This window comes from Cervus elaphus, chromosome 14 (genome assembly GCF_910594005.1).
Source record: "Cervus elaphus chromosome 14, mCerEla1.1, whole genome shotgun sequence".
Lineage (NCBI taxonomy): Eukaryota > Metazoa > Chordata > Mammalia > Artiodactyla > Cervidae > Cervus > Cervus elaphus.
This window is the reverse complement of record NC_057828.1, coordinates 40,455,494-40,474,372: the sequence shown is the minus strand read 5'-3', so window position 1 is coordinate 40,474,372 and position 18,879 is coordinate 40,455,494. Positions and strand designations below refer to the sequence as shown.

At 40.1% G+C, this 18,879-nt stretch overlaps 1 protein-coding gene across 4 annotated transcripts in view; it reads right to left on the bottom strand.

Annotated features, from left to right (window-relative positions):
• Positions 1–3,932: 3,932 nt before the first annotated feature.
• LOC122708004 (dimethylaniline monooxygenase [N-oxide-forming] 2-like) overlaps positions 3,933–18,879 on the bottom strand; it is a 34,595-nt gene continuing 19,648 nt past the window's right edge. For all 4 annotated transcript variants that reach the window (XM_043924074.1, XM_043924078.1, XM_043924075.1 and 1 more), the window contains 6 exons: positions 17,006–17,168; positions 13,762–13,904; positions 9,736–9,935; positions 8,116–8,468; positions 5,464–5,536; positions 3,933–4,447 (listed from right to left, as the gene is read on the bottom strand). In XM_043924074.1, the coding sequence (XP_043780009.1) occupies positions 4,102–4,447; positions 5,464–5,536; positions 8,116–8,468; positions 9,736–9,935; positions 13,762–13,904; positions 17,006–17,168 (1,278 nt within the window). In that variant the 3' untranslated portion in view covers positions 3,933–4,101. The remainder of the gene's footprint in view (positions 4,448–5,463; positions 5,537–8,115; positions 8,469–9,735; positions 9,936–13,761; positions 13,905–17,005; positions 17,169–18,879) is intronic.

Genomic DNA, 18,879 nt, shown 5'->3' with positions numbered 1-18,879 from the left:
TGTGGGAGAAACTGATGAGTAACTAGGTAAATTAATCTAAAAATGATGATTAAACTAAGTAAAGAATATAAAAATGGTATTATGAACCTATGGTAACCATGAGAATGTGTTTTATAGATATTTCACTATAGGGAGTGTAATTAACCAAGGGCGTTAGCTGCTGTACTTGAGATGCCTTGCTGCATTCACGCTCAGGTTACTTTTCCCATGAGCTGCATTTAGTCAGTGATGACATATCACAGAGACTGATGCGTTTCATTCACAGGAGAGTCAGGGCTTCTCTGATGACTTGAGGTGTGCCCAGTGGCTCTGCTGATTCTTCTTTAAACCGCACAACAGTCTATGATGTTTCTATCCACCCATCTTCCCTCTCTCCTTCATTCAGGGTCAGACTTGCATTGCTGTTCAGTGACTCTTTCAGCCTTTTCTTGCACAGCGCTCTCTCTTTCCTCTCATGCAGTCTTTTTCCTTAATAAAACACTTGCATATTTAATCTCATTCTAGCAACCAATCTGAATTAAGTAGAATCTAATCTCAGGATTAGAGATTAGAATCTTAAAGTCAATCTTAAAGGAAATCAACCCTGAGTATTTGTTGGAAGGACTGATGCTGAAGCTGAAGCTCCAATACTTTGGCCACCTGATGCAAACAGCTGACCCATTGGAAAAGACCCTGATGCTGGGAAAGACTGAAGGCAGAAGGAGAAGTGGGCAATGGAGGATGAGATGGCTGGAAGGCATCAACGATGCAATGGACAAGAACTTGGGCACACTTTGGGAGAAGGTGAGGGACAGGGAAGCCTGGCATGCTGCAGTCCATGGGGTCTTGAAGAATTGGACATGACTTGGTGACTGAACAATAACAATCTCAGGAGCCTTTGTTTTAGCCTCATTGATCCATGATCTGGTCATAAGGCAGACTGGACCAGAAAGTGAGGTATGTTGTATATAAAAATATCTCCCTCTCGGGAAATAGCCAAAAACTCTGTACAAGGTGTTGCAGGCCAGTAGCAACATCTTGCAGGATGAAAGACCAGTTATGAAGAAGAATCTTCTTTTGCCATCCTTATTATAATGTGACTGCTGGATTATATTTCAATTAAGCTTTGAAAATCTTTATTACTTGGAATTTTGTTACATATGATGGTCCAATAGTTTTATTTTTTAAATATCTTTATTTTTCTGCAAATATGACACATTTGGCTTTGAGGGTGGAAAATCAAGGACCAATCATCTGGAGAAGAATAGTTAAAATCAGAAGTTAGTAAAAGGGAACCATCACAGGGAGAGATTTTGCAAGAAGATGGTAGCTAGCTCATATCTCTGAGATATTCTGATGCAGAGAATGTCTCTGTGGATCATAGTTTGGAACAAACTATCCTAGATGGTTAGTTTATCTAGGATACTTTCATGTTTCTGGATGTATGGAGGCAAAGGAATAGACTTGAATGAGTCTTCCTTAATCAATCTCAGGCTCTGGAGATGAACTATTTATGTTTAAAAAATCTACCAGAATACTTGAAATGATTTCAAGTGATCATCTTCTTTCTAAGCATTTTCAAGAATGTAAATTGAATAACAATTTTGTCCTAATGGCATTATTCCCCTTGACCCTACTGATTCAGCATTGACCTGACAATGGATTCTCAATCTTCCACTATAGAAATAGAATAATAACCATAGTCATTTCACTGGGTAGTGGTGATGATGAGTGAGTTATGAAAAAACAATTAGGGCAAAGCTTTGCACATTACAAAGCAGGGACTGGCAAGCTTTCTGTATTTACAAACTTTCTGTAAATATTTTAGGCTTGTGAGCCATACTGTTTTTGTTAGCAACTACTCAGCGCTGTCATTACAGCTTCAAAGCAGCCACAGACAATCAGTGAAAAGGAATGGCTATGTTCTGGTGAAACTTCATTTACAGATATAAGTAGTGGGCTGGTTTTGACCTACAGGCAGTAGTTTGCCTACTCTTGCTATAAAGCCTTGATAAATTCTATTCTGTTATTATTAATAATATAGTTGCTTATAAATGATTTTTAATAATTAGCAAGGTAATTGGTTTTTAATTGATAGCTAAGTATATATACCACACACACTTTTTCAAAGGAATCTGCTTGTAGGAGCAATGAAAAAAAAACAACACCTGTATTTAAAGGCTGGTATCATTTCAATAGCCTTTAAAGAGTTTCCACTGACAGGATTGCCATCACATTGTTCTGGGCACTTGAGAGAGAAATCTAGGCCAAGTGAAAAGTGACGACCCCAGTGGCTTTGGAGGAATAAAAGGAGAAATTTGTCTAAATCTTGAATCTCTGACCTTTCCCCTCTCTTTGAAGGTCTTGTTCTGGGCTTGTGGCATGGTTTAATCTCCCAAAACACAATTTGTAGAAATAACGGCTGTGATGAATGTTTTATAACCAGATGTTTATCTATTATGTTGCTCAATATCTGTTGACATTGAATTGCTTGTGACATTTTTAAAGTTCAGTTCTAAGCAAATGTCTGTCTCTCCTAACAAGCTGGTATGCTTGCTTTTATCAGATGACAAAGGTTACATACCGTTTTGCTTTTTGCCTTGGTTATTTGTTGGTTAGAGCTAAATACAAGGCCCAGTTATTACAATACTTTTCATCTACTTGGGAAATATACTTTTTTTCCCTTAACACTTGTTTTTTGAAAATGTCAATGATTATCTTTAACGTCATTATATAAGCATTTATTTTGTTGTAAATTCCTTCAAACAAATTTTAGACCTAGCTAAAATATAATCCAAATATTATAAATAAAATTAATCAGATCTTATTTATGAGAAGAGTATTGTTTTCTATGTAAAGGACCTACAAAAGCCATACATATGTGATTATAAATAGAACTTTAGTAAGTATTTTTTTAATAGTAGAGGTTTTTGTAAATAAATATTATGGGGCAAGGTTATGATATTCAGTTCTGGAGTCAGGCAAACCTGAGTTCCAATCCCACCTCTATCTCAAGATGGATGGCCCTGGGCATGTTACCTAACTTGAGTCTCAGTTTCATAGCCTGTAAAATGGGTACAAGAGCTGTACCCATCTCACAGAATTGTCATGAGAATTAAATGAAATAATACACACAATGTGCACATTGGTGTATGACAAGTACTCTCTCTCTCAATATATATATGGTAAATACATATTATATGTATAGTAATATTGTAAATACATTTATCCATCTATTATGGTATGCTTATTTTTAATTTTACAGCAGTGTCTCTATCAGAATATAGTGAAGTGAAAGTGTTAGTCGCTCACTTGTGTCCAACTCTTTGCGACTCCATGGACTGTAGCCCGCCAGGCTCCTCTGTCCATGGAATTCTCCAGGCAAGAATACGGGGGTGGGTAGCCATTCCCTTCAGGAGATCTGCTTGCCCAGGGATCAAACCCAGGTCTCCTGCATTGCAGGCAAATTCTTTACTGCCTGAGCCACCAGGGAAGCCCTTCAAAAATGTAAGACAAATATAAGAGAAGTGGCTATTTGCTCAGCTTTTAATGTGAGGCCCTAAAAACCTGTCTGAATGTTGCTGTTTTCTAAGTCTATCTTCTCATTTTTCTTTTTCTCCAATATTTTTGAGTGATTCTTCATGAAGCAAATGGAGCCTGACTTAACATTTGAGAACACTGTGACCAAATAAAGTTTGGCTAAGAGGACTATCAAGAACAACATGCAGAAATTTAAATATTTACCCACAATTTAAATTTTCCAATAATTTAAACCATGGGTGCTTTTCATTCTGTGTAACTCTACTGTTTTCCTATATGGCTGTCCTTTATTCAGGCTTGGCAGCACTATTCAGCCAGTGTTACTATATTGATTTTTATTATTATTATTATTTTTTTGGAGAGTCTGGTGAGTTTGAGGGAAGGATGGATGGCAAAGAAATTTCATGACACAATTTTGGTTTTATACATTTTATACCTAATTCTTCTAACTCTTTCTCTCTCTCTGTTCTTTCCAACTCTAAAATTTAGACTTTAGATTTAATATTTTTTCTTTTAGTTTTTTTTTCTTTAAGAGGTACTGACTGCCATTAAAACTTAAAGCATTATGCTGACAGATTAGAATCACTGAAGTTGGGAAAAAAAGGCCACCACAACAGCAAGAAGCCCCAGGATTTTCAACAGGAAGGAAACTGGGAAAGTAGATGAGGTTTTGATAGCCCGTGTCTTTAAAGGCTTCAGTGTCCTTTGTTTCTGGGTGAAGATGGCATTCCTGGCTCCATCCCACTGCCCAGGCCCAACCAGACGATACTGATAGGAGTTGCACGGCCCAAAATAGAGTTTCACAGCCAGTTTAGGATCTTTTAGCAAGAGAGAAAGGATGTCTGGCTTCACACCTATCTCTACAGCGAGCTCGTCCACGTAGCTGATGTAACTGGTCTGCAGTAGCTGGCTTTTGCTCTCTCCAAACCTTAACGTAGAAAAAAGGACAGAGTCACAAAATATTCTAAGTTACATAAGAACATTAGGTATTCAATAAGTGCTGAAAGAATGGAGAGATGAATGAATGAATAAATGAGCTTTGAATGACTCTGGTGGCAAGTGTTAGTTTATTTCATCAGGAGACCCACATCTCAGATTGAGAGTAGGATATAAAATAAATAAGTCTGATTTCATGGAAGTTCTAGGAATGTGATAGGGTTTATAACCATTATTATTATTTGGTATTTAGCAAGCAGCTATAAATCTTCTGGCAAGTAAAACTAGTCAAGATTGTTGCAAAGATTCACCAGATTACAGATGCAAGTGTAGCTTGGTGTCTTGCACAGAAGAGATGCTTAATATTTTCTAGTTAAATTGTTAAAGTATCTGGCACTCTGGTTGGAATGTAATAGATGAATTAGAGCTTTAAAGTGAGATAATCCCTACATGTGATGTAAGGCCCCAGAGTAAACCTTCCAATGTACTTAATCACTTATGGAATTTAGTGGATACCTTATGGAATGGATTCTTAATGGATCCTTAAGATCACTTATGGATTCTACTGTGTCACAAAGTATAAATCCTTGACTTTCATTCTATGCCAACTCCTTTCTAATTTGCTTTGATGGGAGTTCCCCCAGCTAACTTTCCAGAGATACTCGGGGCTACTGTCACCACCATTGCCCCATCCCATTTTCTCTTCACCACAGAGTGTGAGAAGATATAGAATCTAACACAGGCATCATACAAAACAAATGAAAATATGTCAAGGAAAAATGTTCTCGTTTGGTGAAATGACTATTTTTAAGTAGTTGGATCTTAAACTAGCATATATAAGAATCATCTTGGAAGAACACAAAAATATGAATTTCCAGTCTCATCCAGAAATTTTGATTCAGTTGGTCTGGGTTATGTCCCAGGACTCTGCATTTTTAAGAAGCAGCTAGGTGATTCTTGTGAGCAGTTCAATACTGTTCTATGTAAAGAATTAAAAAAAATTCTTACCAGTCAATTCTTTTTTTATTCCTCTTGATAATGTCTTCCATCATAGTTCTCTCTGAGGGCAAGGTACATAAGCCTAGAAAATAAAAGGCTGGTTGAGCGGTAGGTTTGGATCAGTATCATTACTTTATCTAGTAATTGATTCTTACATGTAAATTTTGGCCACTGACCCATGTTAAGCCAGTCAGGGAGGCTGTGCTGTTGAACTCCAGGGTGTGCCACTCACATTGAGTTCTGTGTGATGTTGCCCAGGATTCACCAGACTACACCATGGACTCTGAGGTGGGGTGGTGGCGGTAAGAGAGGAAGCTGGAGTGGGAAAGTGAGCCTACTAAGCCAGGGAGCTCTGCCAGGTGGCGTGAGCTCCATTCTGAGGGTGGTGGGAAGCCTTGGGAAGTGACCTGATCAGGTTTGCCTTTTGGAAAGATTTTCCTAGGTGTTGAATTTTGGAAAATGGGTTCCAGGGAGGTGAGTGTAGAGGCAGGAAGACCAGTTAAGAGGCTGTGAAGTAAACCAGGCGAGGGAGAGAGTGGCACAAACTAGGTGGGGCAGTGGGGATGGAGAAAGATTGATGTGAGTCATCACTGTGTGCTTGGGAGGCCATCTGTGTCACAAGTGTCCCTGGAGCGTCAGACATGCTGGAAAATGGTCAGTTTCTCTGACAGGCTACAGTCCATGTGGTTGCATATAATTGCACATGACTGAGCAACTAACACTTTTTTCACTTTTTTTGGCTCCCTAGGGGCTCAGATAGTCAAGAATCTGCCTGCAGTGCAGGAGATCCAGGTTTGATCCATGGGTCAGGAAGATCCCTTGGAGAAGGGAATGGCTCCCCACTCCAGTATTCTTGCCTGGAGGATTCCATGGACAGAGAAAGCTGGTGGCCTAGAGTCCATGGGGTCGCAAAGAGTCAGACATGACTGAAGAAGTAACACTCCTTGGATATGGCTAGTCATCAGACATCTCAGATTCAATGAGTCCAAAATTGAGTTTATCACTGAAGTCCTCCTGCTCAGGCTTGCATTCTTCCACACGCCTCCCCTCGTCCCAGCACTGCTCTCAATCCAGTTTCCACTGCCTGAGATCTGCAAGTCACCTGTGATTCTGCTCTCTTCCTTCAATTATTCTTGGAGCCGATCATTATGTCCTGCTGGTTTCACTCTTAACTATTTCTCTTCTCCACATTGTCTGTTTGCCTGGCTGAGGTTGTATCATGTTTTAGTATAGACAATTACATAGCCTTCTCACTGGTCTCTGGGACTGTATTTCTTTCACCTTTCAAATCTATCTTTCACACTAATGCTGAAATAATCTACCAAAAATGTAAATCTGATAATGTCTGGTCTTTGCTTAGAACCTTTCACTGGGTCCTCTGGCAGAAGGGCTTTCTTAAGTGGAGACTCTAGGTCCTCAAGCCAGACTTAATCAGGGCTCCTAAGGGTCCACTGGATGGTTTTGGGTCTACCAGCTAAATTTGGGAAGGGGCTTCAGGTGGCTCAGTAACAAAGAATTTTCCCACAATGCAGGAGACGCAGATTTGATCCCTGGATTGGGAAGATCTTTTGGAGAAGGAACTGGCAACCCACTCCAGTATTCTTGCCTGGGAAATCCCATGGACAGAGAAGCCTGGCAGCGTACAGTCCATAGAGGCGCAAAAGAGTTGAACATGACTTAGAGACTAAACCACAACAAGAAATTAGAAAGAGCTGATCTATATTTTATATTCAAACTCGTTAGTGTGCCTCAAAAGGTTCCTCTGTTCTGGTCCCTTGCTCTCTAAGAAGACTCTTTCACCCCTCCCTGCCTCACACCCCACGTTCTAGGAATATCAGATAACGTGTAACTCTCCATCTATATCACACCTCTGTGCTCTCACTCAAGGGTTCCTTTTTCTGCACCTGGGAAACCCAGCTATCTAGCAGTCTTCCTTGACCACATGCCCTTCCTCAACCCCACTCTGTTGTTGCTAGCACTCTTTCTCTTCTTTCTATACACTCCATGCATTCCTCTGACAAAGCATTTGTCTTATTATCTTGAAATGATCCATTTAAATTTGTCTCTATGCCACCAAGTTCCAGCACAGGGCTGAATATTCAATAAATTTTTGTTTAGCTGAATTGAACCCTGGGATCAGGGAGATAGTAACAGTCTTCTGAGAAGTGCAAAGTGCTACACAATGCTCAGAGAGAAGTATTTCAATCATTTTATAGCTTTGTAGGGATCTGTGAGGTTGAGGTGCTTAGATATTAAGAGTTAATTTGGAATTAAGTATGGAGTAGGCCCTAGGTCTCTTGATTTGCACATATCCCAAGGAACTTATAAACATTTTATAGGTAAAACTTGGAGTCATAGATGTCTTCCTTCTTCACTGTTCTTTCATTAGTCCAACAAAAAGTAATATGTACTTAACACTATGCCAATTGAAATTCTCTGAATTTTCTAATATTTTAAAGGAATGATTATGGATATTTATTCTTGTATCCCAGTATTTGTTATTTTTTGAATTCTCTGCTAACTTTTTAGGATGCCAGTTTTGTGAGAGCAGCCAAGGTTGGAAACTTTTTTGGCAACTTCCTTTTCTAAACTTGTTTTTAGCAAAGTCCACCAAGTGTGAAACCCTCAGCCACTCACCTGCCTGCTCACTCACTCACTTACCTTTGAAAACTCTGGTTACCCAACGAGCTTGAAGTTCAATAGCTGGGAAAATGGGACCTAGGGGCTGGATTAAACCGATGCATGCAAGAGTTGACTTCTCCAGTTGAGGAGGGAAGATGAATTTGTACAGTGAGACCATATTATTCTCTACTTTAACAAGATCTTCAAGGAAGGGAAAAGAGACAGTATATCCTGTTGCAAAGACAATGATGTCAATGTTCTCTTCCACTGTTCCATCTTCAAAGATGGCAGATGTTTCTGTGAGCTCTTTCACTCTTGATTTCACCTTGATGGCTCCATAGAGTATACGACTTGGAAGGTCATCATTTATGACAGGCTCTTTTGAAAGGTATCTGAAACACGCAGAAGAAAACACTCAGAAAGGAGCATTTAATGAGGCGTTTTGAACTCTGTTAATATTTTATGGGGTTGGATTTGAGAAAAAAGTAGTTTCTAAAATATCTGTAAAACTTTCTAACTTGACTAGTTGGCCTACCCCAAACTTTACTCTCAGACTTTATTCTCATGTCACATGAGACTTTATTCACATGTCACATATCTCTTCCTTCAACAAATAAGGAAAACATGCATGTAGGTGATGTGGGCAAAACACATTGCAAAAAAAGAGACATCCTAAGGGTTTAGGCAAAATGCCAACGTCTGTGATCACTTCCTAAGTACTCCAACTGTCATTATCCTGCTGATATCTCCACTGTTGCTTTATGTTATCTACCTTTAATTATCTTGCTGTTTTATTTAATCTCTATCTGGTCATAAGTAAGGAAGAAAAAATTTGTTAAAAAAATTTGTTAAATTCCCATCAGTTTTGAAACTAATTAAGAGATTAGTATGAAAATTAATGCATAGAATTAAGTTTGGGGATATCTCTTTATCTCAAATATCCACAGATAGCATGATAGCATGAATAGTGGAGCAATGTCTGGTTATATGTCTGGAATTTCCTTTTTCTTTTAGATCTGAGAACCTCTTAAAAAAAAAAGACTGCATGGCATATGTATCAGATCTCAGAATACAGCAGCCATATTGCATTTGTTGAAAGACTGCAAAGCTCTCCTGTTCTTTTTTTGGGGTGGGGGAGGGGGAAGGAGCCTGTTATACTTTGCTAACTCTACACCATAAGAGTTCTTCTCACGGGGGGCTTTTGAGAAATATTCATTGCCTGTTAATCTCCAAGTTATACATCTCTGATCTTATGAACACAAGCAAACAATATGGATGTTTATTTTTCTTTATTTGATAATGGGCTCCTGTAGAATTTGGATCAGTTTTCCCATCCCACCCTCTGAAAGGAAGGTCACAATCTCTTGAAACAGCCTTTTCCAATGTTGGATAGCTCTGGGTATTAGGAAGTCCTCCCCCAATCCTAGTTATACTCTCTGGAGCAACTTCTAATATTTATACTTCATCTTCTCAAATATTTACTTTTTAAAAGGCATATAGAATGGATCTGGGATTCAAAATCTGGGAGCTGTACGATACCCACACTGTTAGGCTGTAGTTTGAACTATCATGTTAGCAATCTGGCTCTTTTCAAAGAGAAACCCTTCTGACAACCCTGATTATCAATGAGTATACCATAAAAAAGTAAAGTAATTTTACTTGTTTTGAGGGACAAGGCCATAATTTTCATGGTTGAACCATTGACTCCTCACTTTTTCCATTGCCCATTTTACAACAATTCGTGGCACGATATTGTAGAGCATGGCTCTAAAGCGGGTGAGGAATGTCAAGTCCCAGGGATAGCCATCTTCAGAGATACGACTCAGGACCCAGGAACCATGTCTGGTGCTGATAAACACCTAGTGAGCAAAAAGGAATGCAGTTCATATTAGGGCATCATCTTTTTTTGGGAGGAACCCACTGTGTAGATAATATATCACATGTATGGCCCCAGAACTGGCTGAAATGCTTTGTCTTAAAGATGATTGACTTCAAAGTGAAGGATCTTCTGGTTTTCACTGTTCTAGGTCAGCTTTATCATACAAGTGGTGCCCCGGGGTATTTACACTGATAGAGGAAGACTACCATAATCTTGAGGACTTCATGCAGACCCGAGAAAATCTTTGGGCTAAACCAACCATAAAATCCACAAATCTACGTTTGCATTGTGGTTCAATACTTCTTCCCTCCTCTTACTTTTCTATCCAACCCAGGTTGTTTTTATAACAAAGGTATACAATTATAATCCAGAAAATATGTATGATTGCAGCCTAAAAGCCAGATTTTTAACTTTGAATTTATTTCAAAAACTCAGAGTTTAAAAATATAACCTTTGCTATTCATAGATATTACTTTATATGGAAGTTAATATAGGAGGTAATCAGTTATATTATTATATATATACATATATTTATTCTTTTCAGATTCTTTTCCCATATAGGTTATTAGAGAGTACAGAGTATATTTCCCTGTACTACACAGTAGTTCCTTGTTGATTATATATTTTACACATGGGCTTTTATTTTATATCTAGTAGTGTGTTTGTGTATATATCAGATGTATTCTTTACCTTGTATACTCATATTGCCCTAGTTTTCAAGATGTACATTTAAATCTCTTTTCAAATGTGTATTTTACCTTGTTTACTGTTACTTCTCCATTGACCGAATGCATATTTGATTTGCTTCTTAAAATTTTGCATGTCAGTACTTTTACATGCCAGAACTCTGTGAGTTCTATTGTACAAGGACTTGATAAACATGTTAATACTCCCTTGTAAGGAACTGATTGACTTAAGAGTTGAAGATTGTGAATTCTAGACTGAGGACTCTGGATTCAGACTACCTGGGTTTGACTCCCAGCCTCACTACTTACAAGCTGTGTTGCCTTGAGTGAGTTACTTCAGCCTCTCTGTGTCTCTCTCCATAAAATAGGGGTGGTAGCAGTACCTGCTTCATAGAATTATTGTACCAATTAAAGGAGATGATACATGTAAAGGACTGAAACTGTTGGTTGGCCAATGACAGGTATTGCTAACTATTATTATTTTGTAAATTTAGGCTGGAGGAGTTTCATGTAGTGCCACATATCTGGAGTGAGCCAGAATTTGGAGACACGTTTTTCTGGGTCTCAACTCCTTAACTTGTGAAGTAGCACTGATATAAAATGGTGTTGAATTGTTGGTCTGTGTGTAGTAATATACTTAACATCCTGACTGTTTCTGCTGCTATCCTTTTGTTAGCTTGGCAATACTTTGGCTAGGCATTAGGTAATGTACTTAAATGTTTCTATGCAGTCTCTTTCCATTACTTATCCTCTGCCCTTCTTCTTCAGGGCTTCTATGGTGGCTCAGTGGGTAAAGAACCTGCCTGTAATGGCCTGTAATGCAGGAGACTTAGGTTTGATCCCTGGATTTGGAAGATCCATTGGAGAAGAGAATGGCTATCCACTTCAGTATTCTTGCCTGGAGAATTCCATGGACAGAGGAGCCTGGTAGGCTACAGTCCATAGGGTCGCAAAGACCTGGACATGACTGAGTGACTAACACACTTAGGATCAATCCATGTTCACACTGGAAGCTCTGCCTATTTTATTCCCTATCTTTCTCTGTCACCATACCTGCAGCAGGGGAGTCTAATCTGGCTAGCTCCACTAGCTGTAGCAGTGTGATAGGTCTGAGGATTTAGGATCAGATGCATACTTCAGGCAAAGGATCAGAGATTTGGGTTTTGGTGGAAAAGTGTGTGGATGACTCAGCACCATCACACAGTATTTTGAGTGGGTGGTTGGACTGTGGTAGAACAAGTCATATCATTATGAACATGAACTTGCTCTAAGAAGCAGGGCACACTCAGGACTAAGGTGAGTTTAGACTGTAATTTTAAGCTTCGCAGGTGCACTTGGTTCTAACTCTTACCTACATAGCTCCTAGAAAATCTCTGGTAAGCCTTGTCAAAGAAGGATTGAGAGTGCATTGCTCTGTGTAAGATATTTTATCATAATGATCAATTATGTTATTAATCTAATAAATGTTGGAAAGACATTATTTAAAAATTAATGAGCTGGAAGGCACACAAATATAGCCAAGGTGCTTACTTATTATTGAATCTAGCATGATAGACAGGCTTTTACATGGCAAAGCCCATATGAGGAAATAGACTCTTGCAATCTAAGATCTTTGGATCAACTGTTCTAAGTCCAAATCACTGACCTGCAACATGTAGTGGTCTAGTATGGAGCTTCACTTAGTTGATGGCTAGGTCAGCTCTTTTCATCATACTCCCTTCCTCAAGCTTGTCACATTTTCCAAACAGTAAGGGGACTGAACTTGGTACCTTCCCCACCTGAGCTGGCTCTTCTCCGAGCCTTTACAGTTACTGCCTCTTTATTTGTTCTTCATATGAAGGCCTTAAAACTTTGAAAAATGAAAAGTGGTTTCTTTTCATAAATAAGGTGAGGACCTCCTGTGTCTAGTACAACTCTTTCTGGTGTTAATGACCTGCTCTGTCCTCAGGGTGGTAACTCTGACAGGTCCCAGTGGAACCCCGTCATCAACCTGCTGGGGAAGCACCACGTATGTTGATCACATTTGCTACTGGGCATCTGAGCCCTGGGGCTTCTTTGGTGGCTCAGTGGTATGAACCAGTGCCTGCCAGTGCAGGAAATACATGTTAGATTCCTGGTCCAGTAAGATCCCCTGAATAAGGAAATGGCAATCCACTCTAGTATTTTTGCCTGGGAAATCCCATGGACAGAGGAGCCTGGAGGACTATAGTCCATGGGGTCACAGAGTCAAATACGACCAAATACGGTCTGAGCGACCCAAAAACGACAACAACATCTAAGTCCTGACAGTGTGAGTCTCAGGACAGGGCACTTTTGGCAATGGTAGACATGGCCACAGTAAGTCCTGAGGAGCCAGAAGATGCCAGGCTAAGGAGGCCAGTGTAAGAGTGATAGAACCCCTGGAATCCAGACCATGTTGAAAGGGCTTGCTGTGGGGAGAGGAACCCAAGCTATTTTCCCATCTTTGCCTAGGCCTGTCCTTCCAAAAGGGATTTAGTTACTGCCATTCTCAGCCATCTCTGTCAGCATCATCTGCATCTTGTAATGTTTGACGCTGGCAGCTAGGCTGTGTCATTCCTGAACAGGTGCAAAGATAACAGTGGTCGGAAGACCTCAGGAAGCACCTAAATATTTATGATCTTGTTTGGGAGTCTTACTGTCTATTTAATCTCTCTCATTTTTTAAATGATTCTTGGGAACTATGGATTATTTACATTTCAAGTAGAATTCAAATATGTATTAAATTTCTAAAAGGCACTCTTCCAAAGATGAGCAGGTCAACTCATAGAGGCCCCTGGGTAGAAACAAGGCCTCCTGTGCTGAATGTTGTCTGATCCAAATTTAAGTGAGGAGACATCCAGAGAAGTAAAATGACTTGCTCTAGTTTACACAGCTGATTAATGGCAAAGCTGGGAGATTGACTGGCTTCCTGATTTCTAGATTTCCTATGATACCACACTGGGCAACCAACCAACTAATCAACCAATTATTAAGTAATGGAGCCTTGGTTATATGGCTGTGATTTTCTACTATGCCCTTCCCTTTTCCTCTCCTCCCCAACCCCTACCACCCCCCCGCCTCCGCCCCTCCAGCAGACAAGGTAATCGGGGAGCATCTTACCTGAGCAGCCTTCTTACACAACTCAACTGCAATATCTGAGGCTGAGTTTCCTATTCCAATCACCAAAATGCGTTTCTTTTCAAATCCCTCTGGGTGCTTGTATTGGCGGCTATGGAAATACTGGCCTTTGAACTTCTGGATACCTTTGGGGTGAAGAAAAGAGAAATCCATGAACTATGTCAACTTAATTTCAATAAAACTGCCCTGTCAGCTTTTCCTTTCTGGGACCAATTATTTGTTTTGTTATTTCCCCTCTTAGGGAAGTTACAATATTAAGGCCAACTGGCAAACTCAAAGTATGAAGCATGTAAGAAATGTTAGGTTAAGCACGTGGTGAAGTGAAGTGGAAGGTACTCAGTCGTGTCTGACTTTTTGTGACCTCTGGACTATATAGTCCATGGATTCTCCAGGCCAGAATACTGGAGTAGGTAGCCATTTCCTTCTCCAAGGGATCTTCCCAACCCAGGGATTGAACCCAGGTCTCTTGCATTATAGGTGGATTGTTTATCATCTGAACCATCAGGGAAGCCCAAGCCGATAGTTCAGCACCAAAAAAGTTGATTTCAGAGGTTGCAGCTTAGGTGTTTACTAGAGGACAGGTGGTTTTGATGGATAGAGTAGAGTCAGGTATTGATTTCCAGCCATCCATCATCCTATTTTGTAATATACAATGATACTTCAATATCACATAGCATATATTCTTTTGAAGGTTTCTTAAACATATTATTAAGTGCTAATGATTGTAATGAAATGAATTCTTCAAAACCATTTTTCTAGATTCCGTATATGTGCGTTAAAATATGATATTTATCTTTCTCTTTCTGACTCACTTCACTCTGTATAATAGGTTCTAGGTTCATCCACCTCATCAGAACAGATTCAAATGCATTCCTTTTTGTGGCCGAGTAATATTCCATTGTGTATATGTACCATAGCTTCTTTGTCCATTCATCTGTCAATGAACCTAGACAAGCAATCTAGGTTGCTTCCATGTTCTAGCTATTGTAAATAGTGCTGCAGTGAACAATGGGATACATGTGTCTTTTTCAACCCTGGTTTCCTCAGGGTATATGCCTAGGAGTGGGATTGCTGGGTCATACGGTGATTTTATTCCTAATTTTTTAAGGAATCTCCATACCGTCTTCCATACTGGCTGTATCAATTTACACTTCCTCCAGCAGTGCAAGACCATTTCCTTTTCTTCATACCCTCTCCAGCATTTATTGTTGTAGACTTTTTGATGATGGCCATTCTGACCAGTGTGAGGTGATATCTCATTGTGGTTTTGATTTACATTTCTCTAATAATGAGCAATGTTGAGCACCTTTTCATGTGTTTGTTAGCCATCTGTATGTCTTCTTTGGAGAGCCTTTTTAAAAAAATTTATTTGTTTTTAATTGAAGGATACTTCGGAGAAGGCAATGGCAACCCGCTTCAGTACTCTTGCCTGGAGAATCCCAGGGATGGGGTGGCACAGAGTTGGACACGACTGAAGCGACTTAGCAGCAGCAGCAGCAGCAGCAGAAAGATAATTGCTTTGCAATATTGTGTTGATTTCTTCCATACATCAATATGAATCAGCCATAGGTATACATTTATCCTCTCCCTCTTGAACCTCCCTCCCATCTCCCACCCCATTTTACCCCTCTAGTTGTCACAGAGTCCCAGTTTGAGTTCCCTGAGTCACAGAGTAAATTCCCACTGGCTATCTATTTTACAGATGGTAGCATATATGCTTCCATGTTCCTCTCTCCATTCGTTCCACCCTCTCCTTCCCCCACCCCAACCCATATCAACAAGTCTGTTCTCTATGTCTATGTCTCCATTGCTGCCCTGAAAATAGAGTTCATCAGTATCATCTTTCTAGATTCCATGTATATGTATTAATATATTATATATTTGTTTTTCTCTTTCTGACTTCACTCTGTATAATAGGCTCTAAGTTCATCCACCTCATTAGAACTGACTCAAATGTGTTCACTTTAATGGCTGAGAAATATGCCCTTGTATGAATGTGCCACAGCTTCTTTATCCATTCATCTGTCGATGGACATCTAGATTGCTTCCATGGACAGGCCTTTCTGAAGATAAACATCTGTGTCTTTTCCCAGGAAAACATGGCCTTATTAAAGTATTTGTCTTTGATGATGGGCTGCTTGAAAGAGCCTTTAGATCATGTGCTCAGTTGCATAAGACTCTTTGCAGCTCCATGGACTGTAGTCTGCCAGGCTCCTCTGTCCATGGAATTTTCCAGGTAAGAACACTGGAGTGGTTGCTATTTCCTTCTCCTTTAGATCATATGAGTTCTCAAAGTGTTGGTCCCTTGGCCAGCAGTATTGGCATCCCCAGAGAACTTGTTAAAGATGCAAATTCTCAGCCTAGATCTACAGAGCTGGAAATGCTAGGGGTGGAGCCTAGAAAGTTGTGGTTTTAAAAGTCCTCTAGGTGATTCTGTTGGAAAGTTTCATTGCTTTAGATCAGGAAGCCTCAGTCCAGCTTGCATATTGAAATCACTTGAACAAGTAATTGACCTAGGCCTACCCTAGACCGATTGAATCTTTGAAGGTCATTTGAACTTTAAAAACTCCTCAGGCGGTTTGAATAATGTGGGGCTTGGACTGAACCACCCTATTAAATGTTTTCCTAAAGGCCTTGGGAAGGAAGTGTGCTGTCTTACGGAGGGGCCTGGGAGGAGCCATCCTCCCCTGCACTTCCGGCATCCATCACTATCCTATTGGAGTACTGATGTCCAGAAACTACCCCCAGTAACCCTGGCTGTGGGCATGGCTCTGTGGAAGTCCCCAAAATGAAACAAAGTCACAGGTGTTTGGCAGGATAGAAAAAGGTCAGGGTAAGCTTTTGTTATTGTTCAGCCCTTCAGTCCTGTCCGACTCTTTGCAACCCCATGGACTGCAGCACCCCAGGCTTCCCTGTCGTAAGGTAAGGTACATGGCTGAAAGGATCTCTCCAACAGAAAACCAAGATGGGTGAAAATTCTCTGAAATTCTGAGTAACATTTAGTCACTTTGGGGAAGGCTGAACTTTGGCTGCACTCTGATGATGAAGACCCGGAGGGCTCAAAAGAAACAAAGATGGTATTTGGAATCTTTCATCTTTCTGGCTCTATCCTGATTTTAATATTATGCTGAGTTGCAGTAGCTAGCCAGTTTTGCTGTCAATCTAGCCTGAACATTAAGTAGCTGGACACCTACTCCCAAAAGCCGGGGCTCTGCACAGGCCTCACCTGGAAATGACTCCAGTGGGAGATGAGGGAAGACGTGATGGCCGCTGCAGATCATGACTCCGTCAAAGACAGTGCTTTGCTCCTTACCGTTGTTCTCAGTAACAACCACCCACTGGCCAGAGGTTGCAAAATCCGGGTGTTTTTTCACACTGAGGACGGTTGTCTGGAATCAAACACAGAGAAGGCATCATTGAGAATTACTCTGGCATAAAAGGGGCCTTGTCCAGTGCCTGGGAGTGGGTAAGGGTAGAGTGCAATGTCTGGCTCCATTGAGATTCCATTTGAAGCCATTTCAAGCCACTTAAGGCAAAGACTGCTAAGTGCGCCCTGCTGCTTCTTCCTTGGCACATGCTCCCAAGGATGTACTGCTTTGTGTGAGAGGCCTGACTCAGCAGTGGGAACCAGCGTTAAGTCTCTCTGAATAAGGAGAGAGACTTAGAAAATCATGGCAAAAGTCTGGGCAAGATACAAAATACGTGTTCATCGTTCAAGTGATCACACAATCAGCATTTATCACAAAACTTTTGTGTTGACCTCTGTGCAGACTCTGTGTTAGAGAATATATTCCATGCATAGCGCCTGGCACAATGACAGCACTCCATGAATGGTGAGTTATTCTTATTTATTTATTTTATTAAAGGCATCATGTGCTTTTTTTAAAAAAAATTAATTTAAAGTTTGGTTGTGCTGGGTCTTCATTGCTACTTGTGGGCTTTCCCTCATTGCAGAGTGGGGGCTACTCTTTATTGTGGTGCATGGGCTTCATGTTGAGGTGGCTTCTCTTGTTGCTGAAGATGGTCTCTAGGACTTGAGAGCTTCAGTAGTTACGGCACACAGGCTCAGTATTTGCAACACACAGGCTCAATAATTGTGGTGGATGGGCTTAGGTGCTCCGTGGCATATGGAATCATCTCGGACCAGGGATCAAACCTGTGTCCCCTGCATTGGCAGAGGGATTCTTATCCACTGTGCCACCAAAGAAGTCTGCATCATATCCTTTATTTTGCATATTGTTGTTTACTAGTGAGTGCGAATTTTTTTGGTAACATTCATTGTTACGTTTGCACAACATTTCTTCCTTTGTGAATTGTCTATTCATATCCACTCATTTTTTTTTTTAAAGATGTAGTGTGTGGGCTTCTCCGCAGAGCAGAGGCTCTAGAAGCGTGGGCTTCAGTAGTTACAGCATGTGGGCTCAGTATTTGTGGCTTGTCATATTTATTATTTTTAAAATGTCTTGCTAGCAATACATTTCATACTCTCATTTGGATTAAACAATTTACTGGTTTATTGATTTTTTGTAAATGTTGTTTGCTGTGTGGAGGTTTATGGATTTTTAAAAAGGTACATAAATGTTGTGTTTGATGTATTTAAGAAGCAATGTCAAAGGAAGTGAAGCTTTTCAGGTGAATGGTATGCTTCCTTCTTGCTGGTAAGTGTTTGAGCCCCTTATACATGCTTTTGAAAATTTCAGATATTTTTCAAAATGCTGTGTTGGCAATTTTGAAGCTTTTACAGTTTTAAAAAATGTATGTGGAATGTTGTGAAAAGGCTACAAAATGTCTGGGTATTTTCAGTTGAAAGATTTCAAATTTGAAGTTAAGCATGGTATATTCACTAAAGTACTCTGGATTCTTGACTATTCAAAATGTAGTTCGAGGACCAATCTTCACTGTCACTGGGGAGGTTATTAGAAATGTAACTGCCCTGAACCAGTTCACTCCTTCTCAGGCAACCTGGCGGTTTCCCATTCCTGGGAGGTCACTGTATTGATACTGAACTTAGTCTGGACATGTCCTTTTATAGTTTGAATTGAGTTCTTGCATCTTATGGCTTATACCAATTCAGAGATCAATAAATGGGAGTGAGTTTTC